General features: G+C 41.2%; 1 protein-coding gene across 1 annotated transcript; it reads right to left on the bottom strand.

Moving 5' to 3' along the window:
- Positions 1-579: 579 nt before the first annotated feature.
- On the bottom strand, positions 580-20,581 carry LOC114798453 (cryptochrome-1-like). Its single transcript, XM_028994179.1, has 15 exons — positions 20,395-20,581; positions 19,427-19,626; positions 11,847-11,955; positions 11,545-11,687; positions 11,124-11,308; positions 10,522-10,610; positions 10,167-10,307; positions 9,753-10,064; positions 9,090-9,241; positions 6,040-6,242; positions 5,841-5,942; positions 5,641-5,751; positions 5,481-5,561; positions 4,787-4,905; positions 580-3,517 (listed from the first exon to the last, which is right to left on the bottom strand). Exons 2-15 carry the CDS (start codon positions 19,609-19,611, stop codon positions 3,509-3,511), a joined length of 1,941 nt encoding a protein of 646 aa, XP_028850012.1. The 5' UTR covers positions 19,612-19,626; positions 20,395-20,581; the 3' UTR covers positions 580-3,508.
- Positions 20,582-21,386: the final 805 nt, after the last annotated feature.

Genomic DNA, 21,386 nt, shown 5'->3' with positions numbered 1-21,386 from the left:
CAGATTCGGTTACTACGAAGAGATTAGCCGATTCAGCGGCCAACGAATCCATATCCACATTTCAGATATTGTTAAATGTACTACATGCTGTTTAAACTGGTGTTTTAAGTTATACAACTGGTCAAGCTGGTCCTTATTGATGGTTTGAATCAGTCTAGTTGACTATATATGTATTGAAAACCCTTTAACTGGTTATGACTTAAACAATAGTAAGATAGTTGAAAAGGTATTTCTAATGATCAGTAACAGATTAACTCAAGTCTAATTGTTGCTGATAAATGTCCTCTCTAGATGTATGCAGGCATTCCATCATTAACAGCCATTTCTAGCCACACGATTAATTTACAATTGTACTTATGTCACTTTCTAACTTTCAGTTTCTGGTGTCTGAAATTGATTTTACAAATGTTCAGATGAGTCAAATAATAATTAGTTGTATGAAAATATGAACAGAGCAAAATATGTGCAACACAGAAGCTACAGGAAAACAGTATTCAAACTGAGAGACAGGACATGTAAATAATTTCATATATCTCTTGAAATACAGGAACACATGGTAAGAATCTCCGAGAACCCAGAGTGTTTATAAACTGTTTATTTTTTGTGTCATTCAAGTTCAGCACAGGCACAACTGTTCACAGACTACAGAGGAGAGACAATATACAAATGGCAAACATTGATTTATTTCTACATATCTTAAAGCAAAGCAAGAAAAAAAAAAAAAAAAAAAGCCTTCCGTCTCTGAAACAACAAAAGCAAAGTAGGCGCTACAGTATGACGGTGTAAAGAGAATCCTCCTCCCCCAGTAAAATGACGGCTGCACACTGATCCTCAGATTCAGCAGTACACACCCCACGGCGAGCAAGTCACAGAGCACAGACTACGCCTTCAACTCAACAAATTTTTGGTGGTGGTGGCTGCAGGAAACAAAAGACGGGGATGGCAAGGGTCTCGGTCTGCTGGGAGGAGTATGTCTCACAATCTTCACATGTTCATACAGCATAAAAACCAACCAGACTGTGAAAGTCAGACTACGGCTGATGGAATCACCTCGCAGAGCTGAATTTTTCTATTCTCTCTCCTAAAAATTCCCTACAACTGCGGTCAGTGGTACAGTACTCAGCCTTTCACCACTAGTTTTGAAATACAGAGACAAAATAACTGTTAACTTCAAGGTCACAGAATTATGTACAGAAAATACCATAAAACAAACTTGTCAGATTGTCAAACATGCTTAATGGTCTTCCTTATACCTGCCAAACTACAAGTGTTGAAATTGATGGCCTGCTTTTTCATGAAGATATTAGGAACTCAAAGCAAATCCATTGCCATCAGTAGTTACTATCTTGCATTGTTTACTCTGGATGCTTTAATGCTGATAAAAAAACAATAGTTATAAATGTACACTATGTGTGCATCGTGCAGAGCTGGTCAGCCAAGCTCTGCCTCCTCTTTCTGTGCTGTAATGCACAACAGTAGTGTACCAATGAAGGCATGGGCATCAATTCTAATATGTGAAACATTCATAATCATGATGTCTTTGTCAGCTAGGTGTGCTTGTGCAGCACTGATGAAATAATATTTGTAACAGAATGATAATTCTTACCAATCTTAAAGGCCTCATAGGGCCTATGCTAGGATTAATTTTTGGTAAACTAGAGCTGGAAAAGTTTATAGATCTTTATTGTTTTATATACAAGTTCTACATACTTTCAGAAAGGGAGCACTGTTTCAGCATTAAATGCAGTACAATTTGGGAAATCTTACACTGATTTCTTTGCAATGGATATATGAAACTATTTAATTACAAAAATATGTTTTAATATAGTATGGTACATTAATCCAGCAGAGTATTAACTGTCACTATAAGCCAGCAAAACTAAAACATAAACTAAATGATTTTTTCTTTATTAAAAGAGAATGCATCTTCATCTCTGAGGAACGCAACTACCCAAATTGCCTGTGCTCCATTCAGTTTTAAGATTTTTTACCTGTTTTTGTTTTAATTATAAATAGTAGAAAATATTGAACGTGCTAATGCACGTGATCTGTTTTTCTGAGCTTTTGGTCTGAGCAGTAAGGTTTTCACTGGATCAAAAAAAAGAAAAACCAAAAAGAGTAGACACAGAATGAAGTGAGCAAAAATGTGCTTGGCTCCAGGCTGCATTGTGTCCATGTTGATGTACTTTTACTGACTGCCATACATTGTCCCTGAGAAGAGAGGTGGGCTCATCCACTTGGCTTCTGAACCAGTAACGAACCTCACCACACCAACTCATGCTATAACCTCCACACGGCCTTCAACCTCTTCATATATGGCTGGTAATAGACCTGGTCAGAGATGGCACCAGCATTTTCATTCATCTATGATTTTATATGATCTCACTGCATGGACTCAGCAGGACCATGGGAAGGCGCCTACTTCTCACCAGGACATGTTAACTGCCTCTGCTGCTGGTATAACCAATGATGTATTTAATTTTTTGGGAACTGTCAGTGGCCAGCTGTAATGTTGTGATGAAATTATGAAATAAATCCCTCCATAAAGAGAACTTGTCTAATTGTCATCATACAGACTGGATCTTAAAGGCCATTAAAAAAAGAACTTACCAAACAGACATTAACACTCCCTAGTCAAAAAATATTTTGGGTACATCTTGGATACTTGTAATATTTTACAATCATTAGAGCTAAGACAGATGTTTTTACACCATTACCAACGTTATATTAATATATTACACTTAAATGAATCATTATATACAATAAATTATCATGTGCACAATGTAAAGATGGCAGAGTGGGCTAGTGGCTGGAGCTGCTGTAGGCCAGGGACCCTGTGCCTTCTGACCTTATAACCTCTGTATGCCAGATAAGCTTTGCTCACTTCAGCATTACAAAAAACACATTTTCCAAATTTCCTTTTCACACTGGCCCAGCTCCAGGGCTTACTAAAATGGTGGGTCAAGTAGATAAAAATGCCAATTAAATAACAACAAAAGCAATAAAATAACTTTTGTCAATAGCGTGACAAATTAAATTTAAACTAAAATTAAAGGCAAAATACCACATAACTACTTGAATGGTGAAAAAATATAGAAAATTAATATAAAGTATTTCATCTGATATATAGCCTAGACATAGCCTAGTTGCCCATTATGTTTATGGTATGATGTCAATATGACTAGATAAACATCTTTGATCTGTCTGTTTTGGCTGCATGCATGAAAAATAGGTGCCGTTGGTGTGCCACTCACACTGGCAGTGCTGAGCCTCTGGTGTGTTAACATGGGTGCCGAAATTGCATAACAGATTCCTGACCCAGCCTTGTGACTGGGAGAGTCAGGTCCCCTTTAACCCCCCCATTGAGCCAGGCCTGATTTCAAATGTGAGATGATGGGCTTCAAAAAAAAGGACACAGGCAGAAAATAAAAACAGAGTTGGAGGCTTGTAGTGCTGCTCTGATGTTCAGTGAGGTGGAGTTTCAGAAAGGACCATCAGAGCTCTTCAGCTAGCTCTTCTGCAAAATAAACCAAAAACATTTAGGAGATTCAAGCAATTGAAAGTAATAGTATTCTTCCATTCTGCTAATAGTAGTAGTAAAATAAAGGAGTTTGGAGTTGGAAGTGTTTAGTAATGTTAAAACAGTGAGGTTGTGCCAGTGTAGAAGTTTGAGATGTACTCTACCACTTTTTTTTTTTTAATAGAAAAGTGGTAAAGTAGAGTAGAATCGCAGTACAGCAGCAAAGCAGATACTCTTCATGTACTAATAGTAAAGTAGTACAGTAGTAGTACAAATCACTATTAAAATAGTAGCAATCTATGAATAGTCAATTATTTCTGTTGAGTAGAGCCGCTCTCTATTAATAGTTAAGTATTAAAGCTCATTAATAGTAGTAATAGCATTCTACTGTAAAATGCTTTACATAAATAATAGAGCAATACTGGACATAAGTAGAGAAGTACAGTAGTAAAGTTTTTTGAGGGTACTTTCACACCTACAGGCTTTAGTGAGCTTGAATCGAACTCAACTCCATTTCCCAGCTTGGTGCATTTTTAGTCCGGTGTGTGAACACAGTAATCGCACTCAAATTCTCATCAAAACAACAGCACCAAGACTCACAAAAAAGGGGTGGTCTCCATTCGAATCAAATTGTGAACTGCGGTCTACCTGCTGAGAATGTGTACCCAACCAAAACAGGACAAAACGCTATCCCATGATTTGAGAACAGTAAATTATGGGTAAATTTCAATGCCATTTTCACTGTTTTTTCCACCTCCTGTGTTGTCTTGTTATGCACCCTCTGTGACTCCAGTGCGTCAGCATATTGCTTTCAAGACGTAACCATGCTACGTTTTTAAAATATTTTGCCTACAGTGGTAAATGCATGTAATATAATGTAAAATTGCAAGGGCATCAGCAAACCCGTGTTAATTTACTTCCATCATGGTCACTCCAATTTCCCACAAACACAGTCCACAACAGCAGATACTTCTGTTCCTGTACTTCTGACCAATCAGCAAAGACAAAGTTATTGCATGATTTGAACTGAAGCATTTTGGATCAGATTCAGATCAAAGCAAACTAAATAAGGTGTGAATGCGCCCTTTGTCAATTCAACAATTTGTAGATGTAGTAATGTAGTAGTCAACATAATTCATAATAAAATGCAGAGTTGTGAAAATAATAAAGTGACAAAGTTCAGTAGCAGCTGTGCAGAGTAATATAGTATTTGTTACTTTACTAAATTAAAGGCTGACTGGTGGTTTGATGAGGATGTGTACGGACCTCTGCGTTTTGGCGTTGCAGCTTGTGAGTGGAGGAGGGGGCTTCGTCTCCGTCACCATCACATTCCGACTCCCGTTCCCTCTTCCCTGTAACACTCCCTCCGGTGTGGAGCAGACGTCCTGGAGAGACAATAAAACAATAAAACTGTTTCCAGAGAGATATAGGGCCCTAAGTCACAACACAAACATGTAAACCACTAAGTTTAAAGCAGGACACAATAGCCACACATAGCTGTTTAAGACAGTGTTGGCAGATAACTGACTGTTTCAGATAATAATCTCCCCAAAATGAGACTCTCACAGAAATATTTCATTAAAAACTACTTAATGTAATCAACTTAAACGAGAAATGGGTACCTATACTCAACATGCAATTTATACGTGAATTATCATATGCAAAAACACCCAATCTGGCAGAATCCTTGGACAGACCATAGTTGAACTCAAACATGACCTCACTATACTTTAAATATTGCCTGTATTGAGAATGCCAAGTGGCACAGAACTAAAAATGAGTGATTACTAGCCTGTTTTTTTCATGGCTTATCAGTAAAAAAATTGAATTGTAATTAAACATCTAAATAAATGCATCCACCCATCTCCTGCCTTTTACCACCCTGACTGAAAATAACTTGATGCTTAGTGAATCTTCATTGTGCAAGGGATTTCACCTAAAAATGGCCCTTAAAAAGTACCTGGCTGTTGAGGAACTGCAAATTCATGTGAGAGGTTGGCTTTGTACAGTCGACCACTGTGGTCCGTCAGGTTGTTGTAGCCTAATAAAATTATGAAAACAGTGAATATTACTGCTTTTACACACCAAGTTGAATTGTGTGTAACGCGTGTGAGACTCACTCAGCTGTGGCTGAACTGCACATGGTCCTGGCTGTTCTTCGTTGTCAAATTTCAGTAGGATACTCCCACTGCCGTTGCCACTGGCAACAGAACTCCCTGTCACACCTGGTGCTATTGTGAAAACAGAATATGAGAAACATGGAAAAAAGGAAAGAAAGAAAGAAAGAATACAGACCGGTGCCGTTTAGAGCAGAACTAACTGTGTGTTGTGTTGGTTCCGGCCTGCTGTTCTCCTGGAGAGTACGCCATCATCCCCCCATTCCCATTCCCATTCGGTGTGGACGGCACTGAGGCTAGAAGGCCTAAGAAGTACAACAGAGTAGCAGGACACATTCCTTCAAAAAATGCTGAAGCTGTACAAGGTTTACATAATTATTTTGACTTTGGAAAAGAATGTACCAAGGCCTCTGTAACGGGACAGCTGCTGGTAGATCTGCTTCATCCTCTCAATGTTCAGTCGGCTGGCCTCTGCATGGTTTACCATAGGCTTGGGGTAGTGGACACCAATGATGCACTTGGCAGCAGCCTGCACAGAGTCGGGCGCATTCCAGGGGTCGTAGATATACTTGGCGGGAAAACCTCTGAGGATAGGTAAATATCGTCTGGAAGCACAGGGAGAGATTAAACCACAGAGTCTCATCATAAATACAAGGAGAGAAACGCAAGGAGGATGTGATGCCACACAAGGTTTCATAAGTTCAAAATATCCACAGTCACTCAATACCAATATTGCAAAGCTAAAATATATTGATATACAAGGAGGAACTGTACAATGTGTAATGTGAGAATAGGTACTAAATATGTTCTATGTACTAAATATGAATAATAGACTGAATGGAAGTCATGAGGAATGATAATCAGAGGTGGGAAGCAACTTTGGTTACAGCACTGTATTTTATAGACTACATAGCAGTTTTATTCTACATAACTATATTACAAATGCTAATATAAGAAGTAATATATGAATAAATGAAGTAATAACAGAACATAAGTGTGCACAATCAAATAGATTAGGATGTTTCACCTGTGACTGGTTATGAATGATGCACAAAATCTCCTTGATTTGGCAGAACGTGTATGCATTAAAAATAGTATTTTTTAAGCATTTGTAAAAAAAAAAAAATGCATTATGGCTTTTTAACTTGACCACATATTACAAATGTTACTTTTTACTAAAAAAAGTTACTAAAGTAGTAAACTTAAAGTTTTTTAAACTTAAAAACTTTTGCCACCTCTGATGGTAATGCTATTGTGCCTATATTGTGAGTTTCAGCAGTACAGCTGAACTGTAGCTATAGAATACCTGCCAAAATGATTACATTTTATGCATGTGCTTGTTTCGAAATCAGCCTTTTACATTTGCATGTTAATTGTAATGAACTTTTGTGTAAGTTTTACAAAATTTGTGTTTATTGTACTGAATTTGTAAAAGTTAACAAACTGCTCATTGCAAATCAACCAAAAAATTGCAGCCCAAGGTTGCAGAGCCCCCTACTGGCCATCGCCACACATTACTAATATCTGGCATAACAAAAGCACAGGACGTAGCCATGTTTCATTCACTGTGTGGAACAACAAAGAAGTAACACAGTCGGCTCATCGTTGTAGGATAGATACCAAATAAATACATAAGTTAAAAAGAAATCCCTAAGTGCCGCAGTCCATGAACTACCGATGCTGGGCTGATTGTCTCCTCTTCTGTGTGTCCCCGGACATAGGAAGGCCACCTACCTACATGGTCCACCATACCAGAGGGCAGCACAGAGGGCGGGAGCGCGGAGGTGCCAGAAGACTGATGCCGTTTAAACCCACAGCTCCTGCCTGCGCTGAGAGACTACGGAGATTCCTACTACAACACGCGTTAGAAAGCAGAAGCATTGACCCCCTCCCACCCGAACCTTCCACCCCATGCCACCCCCACCCCTCCAATCCCCAAACAGAGTGAAGCTCCAGGCTGAGTAAGAGGTTCAGGTCCACTCCCTGCCCCTCCGACTGCCATTGGTCGCTTTTGAGACGACAGTGATCCCAAGCCAAGGCAGAGAAACCTGCTAACCGCCAAACGAGCAACGCAGTAATCTGCTCTCTGCCGCTAGGTGGACCCCTTGTTTTGCCAAAAGGGACTACAACCCTTTCGGCAGGAGTGCCTGGAACCTGCCCGTGCAAGTGTTGGCGCACATGCAGTTGTATTCAGCAAGTATAACATGAAGGGTTTGAATGTGAAAATTTACCAGCAAACTGCACACAACAAAAAAAAAACTTCCATTGGGAGTTTCTGTTAATGTCTCTCTGGTCTCTCTTCAGGGCAAGCAGGTTCACAGTCACACAAAGTCTTGGTGTCTGGCCGAGTCCTTTTTGCTTTCTCTCTTGAACAGGCAGGGCTGCATTTAATATTCAGAGTACCATAGAACATTTCAAAAAGGGTCTGACTGGGGGAGACGCCCAGATCTTACAAATCCTGACTGGTCAAAGACTCTGGACCCCACCTCCATCATACCCTCTGGGAAATGCTTCGTGGTCCTCTGTGCATTGAATGCAGACTAGGCTTCTCGTTTCCTTACCAAGCGGTCAAAATCCCTTTTGATGAAACGAGATGCTGCCGAGCTCAAGAGCAGGCCACTGCATTGCACCGTGAAAAAGCATCAAGCTTCAACCTGATTCACAGTTAACAGGCTTCCGAATGCTTTGGCTGAGAATGGCTTTCGTCTTAAAAGCAATCAACTACAATGTACAAAGGGGAGAGGGATAGCTGAACTTTTCACCCAATCCCCGAGACCCAGAAAAGAAGCAAACATAACACAGACGACGACGACAACATAGTAAAGCCTCTTGACTGTACAGCTAATATGTCCACACATTCAAGCATATGCAGTCATTTTACATAGAAATGACACAGACACACAGTTACAGTTGTGAGAAGAAGGTAGGCACACACAGACCTGAATTTTCATTCACACAAAATGACAGCTGTGTCTATTTGAAATGATTAAAGTTATTCTGACAAATTGTGCAACTTAGAGGATGCTAATTTAGCACATTCCTCCTCTTGTATCCCTGGCGTTTGGCGTTGACATGGCACTCACCTTGTAGTTTTGGCTGCTACCTCTCAATCGCCTTGTCAGCTATCCAATGAGGACGGCGAGATGGACAAACCTCTAGCCTGCCCTATTACCTGAGCTGCTAGGCTACTGATGTGTGTGGTGAGATACCCCTACTATAATACCAATCTGTGTTTATTATGTGAATGAAGCTAGTTGTGTGTGCATGTATATGTATGGATGTGTGTGTGTGTGTGTGTGTGTGTGTGTGTTTACATGTGTATGTGTGTGTGTGTGTGTGTGTGTGTGTGTGTATGTGTGTGTGTGTTTGTCGATCTGTCTGGAATGCATCTGTGAGGATCTGGATGGAGGAGACATACACACAGACACACGCCTGGATGAAAAGCTACCCACCTGATAAAATCTCCATTGGGGTCTGTGCGGCGGCCGAAGCCCACAGGGCAGTAGCAGTGGAAGAATTGCTGAAAGAAGGAACTGCAGGAGAGCCACATCCAGCTTCCTGCATTCACACTCCAGTCCGCGTCCAGCAGGAGCTCCTCAAACACCTGCCAAATCGCTTCTGTTAATTACTGATCCACTAAATATAATGACAGCAACAAATCTATCCGATTAGTTATAATAAATTGTTGGTCATGACAGGGATGGTAGTAGCCTAGTGGGTAACACACTTGCCTATGAACCAGAAAAGTACAGAGTCACTTACTACCATTGTGTTCCTGAGCAAGACACTTAACCCTAAGTTGCTCCAGGGGGACTGTCCCTGTAACTACTGATTGTAAGTTGCTCTGGATAAGAGCGTTTGATAAATGCTGTAAATGTAAATGTAAAGGTTTGATGTGCATGGAGTGTATAGACCCTTGTCCACAATTAAAACAGACTTCACCGGGTGTTGCAGTATCAGAAATGGCCTGGTCGGGAAGGAAATAATGTTTTTCTTGTGGACAGCAAGGTGCTTGTGATTTAATTAGATTGCAGCATGTTAGTGTTGCTGTATACAGGCAAATATTCATTCAGGTCCAGTATTTTCCCTGGTGCTAGTGGGAAAATGTATCGTACCTTCATGCCCTCCTCCCAGCTGATCCACAGGTCCCCACGGGTGAGGAAACAAGCCACGGCATGGCGAGCTAGGTGATGAATCCAGCCCTCCTGCCTCAGCTGGGTCATGATGGCATCGATCCAGGGAAAGCCTGTTTTGGCCTCAGCCCACTTAGCCAGTGCCTGAGGGTTACGGTCCCAGGGTATGCGCACACAGATGGGGTTGCCCTCCATCTTATCAAAGCGGGGATTGTTGGTGGCAGCCGTGTAGAAGAATTCCCGCCACAGGAGTTGCCCATACAGAGAAAGGGGAGGGGAGCTGTTCTTCTTTACCTGAGAAACATCCAAACAACATTTGATATTTGACATCTCAGAGATATATTTCTCTGCCAGCCAGAACTATCCTGTCCAATATTTCCAAAATGATTTGTTTACCTTCCTGTAGAGGTCTGTGAGTTTGAAATAGAAAAGGCGACAGGAGAGGCAACCAAAGCGGAGGTAGGGGCTCAGGCCAGTTGGACTGGCCAGCAAGGAATTGGCATTCATTCTGGGCCTTTCAAAATTGGCCACCCAGGCCTGCAACAGAACATGGTATAATTTACATAAAGTACAAAAAATATACAACTTTCATCCATAATGTTATGTCCAAAAGAATCCTACTCTAGATTGTCCTACTATTACTAAACCTTTCACCCACTGTCAAGTCATAATGTTACGGCTGATTGGTGCATGCTGGAACAGTTGTTTATAACTGTGCAGATTGTTAATAACTGTATTTCTTTTTACAAACCTTCCTTTCTAAATGGCGCTCGATTCGAGTTAAAGCCTCTGTCTCTCCTCCAGGCCAGACTGCAGATGGAAGACCCTCCGTATCAAACCCTGTACAGAGTGAAAGCAAAAGGTTCATCAGCCTAAAAACACAAAAATTAAAGCAATTAAACATAAACAAATGTGATGACTTCTGACAGACAAGTGACAGAATACGCTGTGTAAAATAGCTACAGAGTTGACACACTAAAACCAGGCCCCATCATTTTTGTAAAATACGTTTTAAATACTCCAGTCAAATAAAGCAGTTGTAGCTATAGCTGTCTGAGATACACCTGCCTTAGCTTCATGTATACTATTATTTATTTATTATTGTTTTACACATTAAAATTATATACAATCTAAGATCATGACAGACTCAACCTAACTGCATAATCAGGTCAACTCAAATGTTCCTTAGTTGACAAGTCTAAGACAATTTTGGAGGCTAACTGTCTTGGTCATGATACCATCAATGTGTGTTCAGCATACCATGGGAAAAAAAATATACAATTTCTGTAGTCAAAAAGGATAATGTCATTATTATTTTGAGGAAACTCATAGTGTGTCTTAAATGTAACTTACCAAGCTCCTCGAGTGAAGGAACCCCATATTTGTCACTATGATCCTCAGAGACTGGTGTGACACAACGTCCCATTAGCACACTTGACAGGGTTTCCCCAGGCATCTGCGGTGGGTCCATGCGACTGATCAGGGTCTGGAAACGCTTGTAGGTCAGTGGTGGCTGACCCCCATTCAGTTCAATTATCCTGTGGCACACAACACCCAAACAACAAACTTACAGTACAGTCAATGCTATTGCACCTTTTTAAATGTTTATCAGTATAATTTGTGTTTTTGTGAATTCTATGAGTGTACCTGTACTATTTACCCCAAAAAACTTTACAATCACTTTTATATACAATGTGCATGTTTTAAGTAGAACGCCTACAGAAATTAATTAAAAGAATTTAATAAAATAATTTAATTGTACTATCAATATTACCTGTCCAGATCATAGAGGGTGTGAGAAATCTTGACCATGACTTCCACCCCTGCTTCCATGGCCAGTTTCTTGATGGCAGCATCTCGTTCCTTCCCAAATGGCTCAGAGTCATACTCAAAGGTCAAACGGGTGATTTTCCATTCCTACGGATAAAGGAACATTTTTGTTGTGATGTTGTAGCTGTTGTGTTGGTGGATCTTTCTTTACGTTTCATACAGCTACAGTTTGCTAGAGGTAAATTAATTTAGTGCCCCTCCCTTCCCTTAAATGGTAAAAAAAATAGTCAGTGCATGACTCCCCACCTTAAAGAGTCGTGGAAACACATTGGCAGGCTGTCCACGGATGACAAAGAGCCGTGAGTTGAGTTTGCGGAGATTTGCATCAAGGTCCTCCAGGCATTGAAGGAGGAATCTGAAATGGAGAAAAAAAGTTTTTTTATTATTTCCATTTGTTCGTTTTTTTCATTTGTCAGATTATCCCTTGGAGGTTTTCCTGCATCCTTAGTATCAAAAGCTGATCCTAAACAGATGCTGTGGTAAAGATGAGCAAAACATTTGTTCAGTCATTGGCACTGACTTTGATCATTCAAGCGATTTAAGAATGTTAAATCAGTTAACCTGCTTCCAATATGGTGCAACAACCTGGTCCACCGTGATATTTTTAACCTTTCATTGACAACAGTTTGCTCTGTTAGCTAACAGATGTCTCTTTTCCATTGAAAGATTTCCTTAATTCATACAGCAGTTTATCCAGTTGAGGCAAGGATAAGCTGTCTAAGCACACCTTAACTGCCAACTGTTTTACAGGAAACGCAATTAGAAGCATATGTGCTGAGGTGAAGAGGCAATGTGGTTAATTGGCATAATAGGTGAATTAAAGCAGGAAGGTATTTAACACTAAATAAACTTTTACAAACTATGCTCACAACACAAAGGGTGGTAGTAGCCTCTTGGGTAACCTATGAACCATATGACCACAAAATCACATATTTGTGTCCCTAAGCAAAGTGTGTGTGTGTGTGTGTGTGTGTGTATATATATATGTATATGTATCTATATACATATATGTATAATATTTTTATTTGTTTTTTTTTATTGTAAATTGAAAATTTAAAATTATTGTGATCTTTTAACATTAAAATGCAACGTGTTTAATTTTTTGAGCCACAAATGCCACTGTCATTATTCCTGCAAGACCTCAGACTCTGAAGAAGGCCACGAAGAAACACAGGTAAATGTCCTCTGTATGGACGATTTTGTTGGACTGTTTTGACCCTGTTAGTCCCGAATTTCACCTTGTGAATTGCACCCATGTGTCTATTTCAATTTCCTGGTTCCCGATTGCTCATGCTCCCCTGACCAAGCCTCCAGCATGCCGCTTTGTTAGAACCATCTTCCAACTGCACTTAGCCCAAACCCAGCTTTTCAGCAATGTCTGCGAATGGCCAACCCAGCACAGCTCCTGACACCCGCATATGTGTGCACTTGTATATGCTTGACAAACCACCTTGAATTTCTACAATTTCACAAGAAACACAGTAGCATAGGTTTTTTTATACATAGCATAAAAGTAAAAATAATATATGCAGTATTATCTTCATTTTCATTCCTTGTAACTGATTGTAAAATGCTGCGTGATGCAGAGAGGAAGTAGTTGCAAGTGAGAAGGAGAGTTACACAAAACAAATAAAAACAGGAATAAAGTAGGTCATCCCAAGAATGTGGAACACCAGGCATGGATAGATTAAAAACCTTGTTGAATTTTGCATCGTCTTCCTGCACTGTCTGTGCAGTTGGGCCATTCAAATCTTTATCTCACCCCACTGCTTCATAATGCTTTATAAAGCACACCAAGTACACCTACTACTCTGCTTTATTTGTCCCACTGCTATTTAAGGACATTACAGGTGGTCTAATGGGTGAGAACAGGTGGCACCAGGTGAGCGCTTGAGTTTATTATTAACCATCCTGATTAAGGATCCTTGAACCTCAGCTCACAGATGCCGCGATTTTCCATTCAGGTGTCCCTTCATTCATAGTACAAACCTGCCACCTGCTGTTTAAGGCCTGCTTTAGAAGCACGTGCTGCACGGCTGTCCTAAAGGCAGCTTTGCATCTGTTCACCCAGATTGCATTCTGAGAAAATGCAATCATTCATTGATATATTTTCTATCTGTGTGAATTTGCACAAAAGGGTCAGCAATCTGCACCGGGTGCATACACTGGGCCACAGAAAGAGTGTATTAGCAATCCACTACTGCAGGCCCGTTTCAACCCTAGCAACAGACTCTCCAAATCCGTGTCCAGACACGGCCTTCTAGCTTCTAGCTCTTACTGTGTAGGCCGAAACACAGGCTGACCTTGGGCAGGGTGGCCCACTTTCCCTGGCCAGACGGCGCATAAGCCTGTGCTTCTGCACGATACAGACAGGCCACCACCAAACCCCTGATTAATGACAGGCAGCAAAACTGTTCCTGCTCCCAATCTTCGTCTAGACGGCACATTAGTACAAAGCGTATTCACATAGGCAGTCCTGGACTATGCGGCACGTGCCCATAGGTGCAACACACAATCACACAATCAGAGCCAGGACTACCTCTGTGCAGAGGCTGGGAGGCAAAGACCCAATTCAGAAGCTTTGCACACAATATCAGGGTGGTAGTAGCCTAGTGGGTAACATACCCGCCTATGAACCAGAAGACCCAGGTTCAAATCCCACTTACTACCATTGTGTCCCTGAGCAAGACACTTAACCTTAAATTGTTCCAGGGGGGGACTGTCCCTGTAACTACTGATTGTAAGTCACTCTGAATAAAGGGGTCTGATGTAAATCTATGGATTCATGTAATATTAGATATATTTGATATTATGGAACTTGTCAAAAAGCCATTGTTTTATTCTGAGAAAGCTGACACCATTCTTGTTGTGATATGAATCCATACCCTCTAACATTACACTGAATTAAGTCTTACAATGTTGTGTAACTGTTGTTATCCAGGGTTCTTGTGTAAAGGACATATTTATTGCACATCTTGGTGGAGAATTTAGAGCCTGAAAACAATACTGGTCACCCACTTTCAAAAAGTTATAGGTCACGGCAAGCTATACTTTATTATAGATTATAGTAAATAGGTCACATTAAACTCTACTATGTTTTAATCTAAACACAACAAAACCCCTTGACAATGCTTTGAGAAACAGGTTGTGTTGTCAGATGCGTTGTCCCATTAGCAGGCCACTTAGTCTCACGTTTTCCCCACCTGCTGCCAACTCATACAGTACATCATACCTTATATAACTGGCCTGGCCTAGATCAGGGCGCGCAGGCTCCAGACGCTGGAACATCAAATTAGCCCAGTGACCTCATTTCAGTCGCAAAAACTATTTTCACGATTCTGGGCAAAAAAAATTAGCTCTTCACACAATAATGCACAGCATAACTGTTACACATCTGTGTCTTGTTTCATAAATGATCTTTTCTGTGCTTTGCTCTTTTATGGCACATATTTTAAAGCTGACGTATTTGTTTAGCCAAGCCGGAATTTTACTTAAATTTAAATTTAACACTCACTTCTTCATAGGATGACAACTTTTACTTTTCAGTGATGGTCTCATCTTCCTACCAGTCATTCCTCAAAGATAAAGGACTTTCTCTTTTTTGAATGCTTCACGCCACAGGCTCAATAAGATACCTTTTAAAGGACTGGGGATTGATGTCATGGAACATTGTTTGACTATTTTTTTGCAGACATACCTAGTTTTATTTCATTTTTCCTTTTGCTTTTTTTGGATTCCTTTCTCACTGTTATATTTTGACATTTCATTCAGATTGACCATGACAATACTACTTGTCACTGTTATAGTAAACCCCCCAAAAACAGCCTTGGTATGGTGAGACATTTTGACAAAATTTGAATAAAAAGTTTAATAAAATGTATTTCCAGTGATGTGGGGCCTCCGTGGATTGGACCTCCATGACATCTGACAGACAATGAATCAAAATAATGATCATTTATTCTTATCTCAAAGCACATTAAAGAGACATTGAGGGAAGGACTTCCTCCCCACCATCCATTTTGCATCAGTACATTCGCAGGTGCAGAGAAATATCGGCAATTAAGATAGGGTGGTAGTAGCCTAGTGGGTAACGCACTCGCCTATGAACCAGAAGACCCAGGTTCAAATCCTGCTTACTACCATTGTGTCCCTGAGAAAGACACTTAACCATAAGTTGCTCCAGGGGGGACTGTCCCTGTAACCACTGATTGTAAGTCACTCTGGATAAGTCACTCTGATAAATGCCGTAAATGTAAATAATCACATTCGGATACAGACCTGGGGGATCTGAAGACCTTGAACTCTTGTTGTGTTCCTCAAACCATTTCTGATCCTTTTTTACATGTATGGCATTTATGAGACACCCTTATCCAGAGCAACTTACGATTGGTAGTTTCAGGGACAGTCCCCTTGGAGACACCCAGGGTTAAGTCTTTCTCAGTCTTCCAAGAGAGGTTTGAACCTGGGTCTTCTGGTTCATAGGCTCATGAGTATGTTACCCGCTAGGCTACTAAGTGGAAAGTTCCATTATCCTGCTGAAAGTGGCTAATTCCATCAGGTAACATTTGTATATGGTACTTGTCCACTGTAGGTCCCTTCATTGGTGGACAGGGATCAGCATGACCTGTTTGCAGCTACACAGCCCCACACACTCTTCTGTGGTATTATTTTCATTACATTTACAGCATTTCGCATACGCCCTTATCCAGAGATCTTACAAGTAGTTACAGGGTTAAGTGGGGTTTGAACCTGAGACTTGGTGGTCTTCTGGTTAATAGGCAAGTGTGTTAGCCACTAGGCTACTACCAATACTAAAGTGAAACTTGCATCCCAACTACACTTGCCCATTTTTCCTGCTTCACTTCACGTGCCACAGGTTTTAATGTTGTGGCTAATCAGATTCAAAACAAGAATTGTGTTTTCTTGCCCAGAATGTTCACACATTCTGTGTGTGTGCGCATATGTAGTGTTTTTTATTCTAAAATGGCAGCCAGCCAGAGGCAGAAGCGCAAGAGGCCTTCATGAAGTGGGTCATCGCCATAACAACGCATGACTCACAGAAATTTTATACGCAGGCACAGTAACCCATAGTCTTTTCACGCAGCAGTCTTCACTTTCCCATTTCTGGCTGATTTTCTCCTGTACCCAGGAGCAAATTCAAACTATTTTTGTGTTTTATGCCTGGGACTGGACTATTATTGAGGGGAGGGACACCCCGCTGCTGGAGGACTGCGTGGGTTAAACCAAGGAGGGCTAACCAGGAAAGCTGGAACGCAGAACTGAGCAAAGCTTGTAAAGGAAAGTCCTGAGACCGTTACTTTCTGTCTGCAGACATACCACCTGTCCAGGTAGGAACATAATAGTGACCAATCAACAGCATGGCCGATACTGGACTCTGTAATAATATGGTGCATTATTTATAATTAAAGTCTTCTTTTATAAACAAAAATTATATATGGACATGATATAACAGCATACTGAAAAAGTGGCCTTAAATAGAATTTGACAAGCGTGTGTTTGTGAATGTGTGAAACTGAGGGGAAAATGCTATTGATGTGGATGCAATCTTTTTTTTTTCTATTGTAACATACAAACTCAATTTTACACCTAGACAAAGACAAGAATCTTTTAATCAAAAATCTTTCAGTAGTCCCATTATTAGAGCTTGGGAAGCATACATGATCATAACAACACACACGCATATGTACAGTCTTGGCCTCTTAGCCAGGTGTACCTCTCAAATGTACCTCAAGGTGACAGAGGGACAGAGGAAGCGATCTTAAGCAGTGAAAGGGCTAACAGACTCTGTCTGCCCTCTAATGTCCAGCACCAGATAATCCACTTACAGTAGGTGGCTACTGAAGTTAGACAGGTGACCCAGACATCTGGAGGATTTTGGTTAACCCCCTCCCAGCAAAGTCTATTCCAAGTCAAAGAGGGTTCTGCAGGATGTACAGACACACCAGCTGTGGGAAGGGCTTTAAATAGAGAATACCTTTAAGTCTGAGCAAGAACCGCTTTAACCTGTGGAGCTCAAGTCAATTTAGCTTCACCTGTTGAGCCCCACATGGCCTGTGCTGCTCTTGCGACATCTGTTAGAACAGACTGGGCCTGTTTTATACTTTCATCCAGAAAGACCACACCTGTCAAAAGTGCCCAGAGTACAGAGCAGTTTAACATTTCAGCCATAGCTAAAGGAGTAATCCCAGTGCCCCGGACTTATGCATGATCTCAGCTCTTATTAATAGATGATGCTGTTCTAAATGCACTGTAAGAAAGCAGGGACTTAAAACTGCATACGGTGCATTTCTCATGTCACAATATAGCTTTTGCCTTATAAAACCCATAGTATGCCGTCCAAGCACAAATGATAGGACAACATAGGTGTCAGGTAAGATAACAGGTCATGTTATATCACACTTGTCCAAATTACAGAGGACCTTAACCTTTCTGGATCTGTTCTGATCTGTTCCATACACAGATCCCAAAACCTTCAGACTCCTTATTGGGAAGATAAATCAGATGTCTAAATGGTGTTGGAAAAATGATTATATTTTGGAATGTCCAAGAGGATGCCTCCTCAGTCATCCAGGTGCAGGAGGACATTGAAGTCAATAATGGTCATTATTTCCCTGGCTACATTTCACCAACCTGGCAAGTTAATTACCTACTAGACCAAAACAAAAAATGTCTCACTTCTTGGTATATTGTGGTTATATTTCTTATTATGGTCACCCCCCCCCCCCTCTCTCTCTCTCTCTCTCTCTCTCTCTCTCTCTCTCTATATATATATATAAGTTCCATAAGTATATGTTGATGGGATGTATGTGATTTCTTTGCAAATTAAACTTTCTGGATCAGCTCCAGCTCACTGGAATGGAATTGGAATTAAGAAATGTGTGGATTTAAAATGGATCCATTGTGTGGCTGGGCATTTGTAATTTAACAGACCCAACACTATAAAACTAGCTGAGAGTGAGGGCATCCTTGTTCTGCAGATATTAGAATGTTAAATTGGATGGCTACATTACAGAGTGTGGTACAGAGGTATTAATGCTGTATAGCACCACTACAACATTAGTTACAACAGCATCGCCCACAGGGGCAGTGGTGGCCTAGCGGTTAATAGCCCCATAATCAGAAGGTTGCCGGTTTGAATCCCGATCCGCCAAGGTGCCACTGAGGTGCCACTGAGCAAAGCACCGTCCCCACACACTGCTCCCCGGGCGCCTGTCATGGCTGCCCACTGCTCACTCAGGGTGATGGGTTAAATGTAAATGTAAATGCAGAGGACAAATTTCACTGTGTGCACCATGTGCTGTGCTGCTGTGTATCACATGTGACAATCACTTCACTTCACGATACACCTGCCATTCAGGGACCACCATTCCACGTGGATTCACAGACATTTTACCATTTTAAATGGCCACAGCTGTGGCCATATGTTGCATATGTCATAGTGATATAGCCTATATATAGACCAACACAGGTCTATATAGAAGATATAGAAGCTAACTCAGTCACTCACTTCCATTTATCATTTCATTTTACTGGCAAAAAACATTGATGACCACATCCTGTGTACAACATAAAATAATCCTTGCATAAAATAATCCTTTATATTATGACTACATAATCTTTTTATTATTCAAAATGATTATTTTCTTATTCAGTTCAGGTATGAACTGGTTCATGATTAACCAGTGTATGAAATATACTTACATAATTATTGTGGCATTTAATCGATTGGTATAGTTTTAGTACTGTACTTTTAAGCTGGACTTCAAATTCAGTTTGTATCCAGTTTTAGTTTAGTTTGTACTCACCTCCACCTGTTGACACCTAGGTTGGAGGATCCAGCAAACCAGGGATCCAGGAAGTAGACACAACGTACAGTGGCTGCTCCCCGGACGGCCTCCCTCAGTGCAGGGTTGTCATGGAGACGCAAACCCTTCCGGAACCAGTGGATGGAGTTTGGGGCCATATTCGTGGGATTCTGGGATGTGGCCATGTGTTGCAGAGAAGCCTTGCAGATAGGGAAGAACCCAAATGAACGTAAATAACTCACCCAGCCTATGCATTTAAACAATCCTCAAAACAAGACACATCCAAAGAATTTATAAGCACAAAAAAAATGTTGGAAACAAAGTGTGTGTGTACATTTAATAACATGATGTACATGACAATTCGTTATTATTTTCAACCACTGCAAGTAAGTAATTAGATCAGGGCTGATGAGTGGTTTTAAGGATCACTCGCATTTTCATAAAATGTATTTCTCATTCACTGACATCACTGGAAGTCACACTAGGTCATTCCATGTAAGGAAGCAGAGCCTTGTTCTTTTTATTCTGAATTTTGTACAACCATGTCCTGCAGCAGTAACAATTTCACTACGTTTCCCAGAAAACAACAAAGTACAGAAATGCATATTATTCCAATTGCTATTATTATTATTATATTTCTAATTGTTGTTCTAAATGGTTGAAATAATGCTGAGCAATGTTTTCATCTTGTTCCTACGGCTCCTCTTAAGAGCCGAAATCAGGTCACACAAAAGCAGGTGAAAGAAACACATGCGCTTTACAGCGACAAGAAAATCTCGAGCCCTGTCACCAACACAGGCAGCATACTCGACGTCTGTCCGAATACGAGCGACATTCTGAACGGTTCCTTTAGAAAAACAGCCCCGAAACACACGCACATCAAAACGGGGTCACGGGCGCGCGTTATGTAACCCGCGCGGTTGTGTGCCGACGTCGCCGCTCTTTCCCGTCCGTTCGCGGCACTTTACCTGCAGGCGCTCGCCGGAGGTGAGGTTTTATGTCAGCCCCCGAGAAAGGGGCATTTCTCCCGGTAGTTTCGGCTGGGGGCACCGCACGCCGCCGGCTCGGGCGGAGTTTGAGTCCCACTGGGTCGGCCGCGGACGTTTCCGAGCTGGTTTCATAACACGGCGCTCACTGCGCCTGCTCCGCGGTCCCGCTGACCCGGTGCTGCGGCGGCGACGTGAGGGGAGCGTCGTGCGCCGTACCCTCCTCTGATTGGCTGAGCGGCGGGCCCGGGGGGCGGAGCGTGTCACGTTGAGCCGGCGTGGTGGCGCCAGACTGCATGAATGAACGTCGCCATTCAGCGCTCCCCCAGCAGTAGATGACGAATAACGGGTGTCCGAGTTTTTATACTTAACTAATATTACAGAAAATGGACAGTGTCCTGTTTTACAGTCCAGCATTTGTTGAATTTGTATATAACGTGGAGAAATTAATATAACAAATGAATATCATATCTTATGAACGAGCAGTCTTATGATTGCAAATTCTTAAATTCGGTATTCAACTGTAAATTGAAAAAGTTATGCGTCAGTTGTCGGAAGCAATTAACCGTAATGAATACCAAAAAAAAAATAAAAAGAATGGCACAAGGCACAATATTATTGGGTGGTAGTAGCCTAGTGGGTAACACACTCGCCTATGAACCAGAAGACCCAGGATCAAATCCCACTTACTACCATTGTGTCCCTGAGCAAGACACTTAACCATAAGTTGCTCTAGGAGGACTGTCCCTGTAACTACTGATTGTAAGTCACTCTGGATAAGGGCGTCTGATAAATAATGTAAATGTAAATTACATTTCTTTTACAGGCAACAAGCACAAAATAAAAACTATATTGCTTATTAATTCATCCAAAGTCATATGATCATGATTCTTCAGTGATTGGAATTATAGACAGTTCAGGACAGCTGAATGGGGTCTGTGACGGGGCTGTAGTGTCCCTTAGTCACAGGAAAC

This window comes from Denticeps clupeoides, chromosome 10, assembly GCF_900700375.1.
Source record: "Denticeps clupeoides chromosome 10, fDenClu1.1, whole genome shotgun sequence".
Classification (NCBI taxonomy): Eukaryota; Metazoa; Chordata; class Actinopteri; order Clupeiformes; family Denticipitidae; genus Denticeps; species Denticeps clupeoides.
Note: the sequence above shows the minus strand (reverse complement) of the source record. Positions and strands in the feature narration are given on the sequence as shown.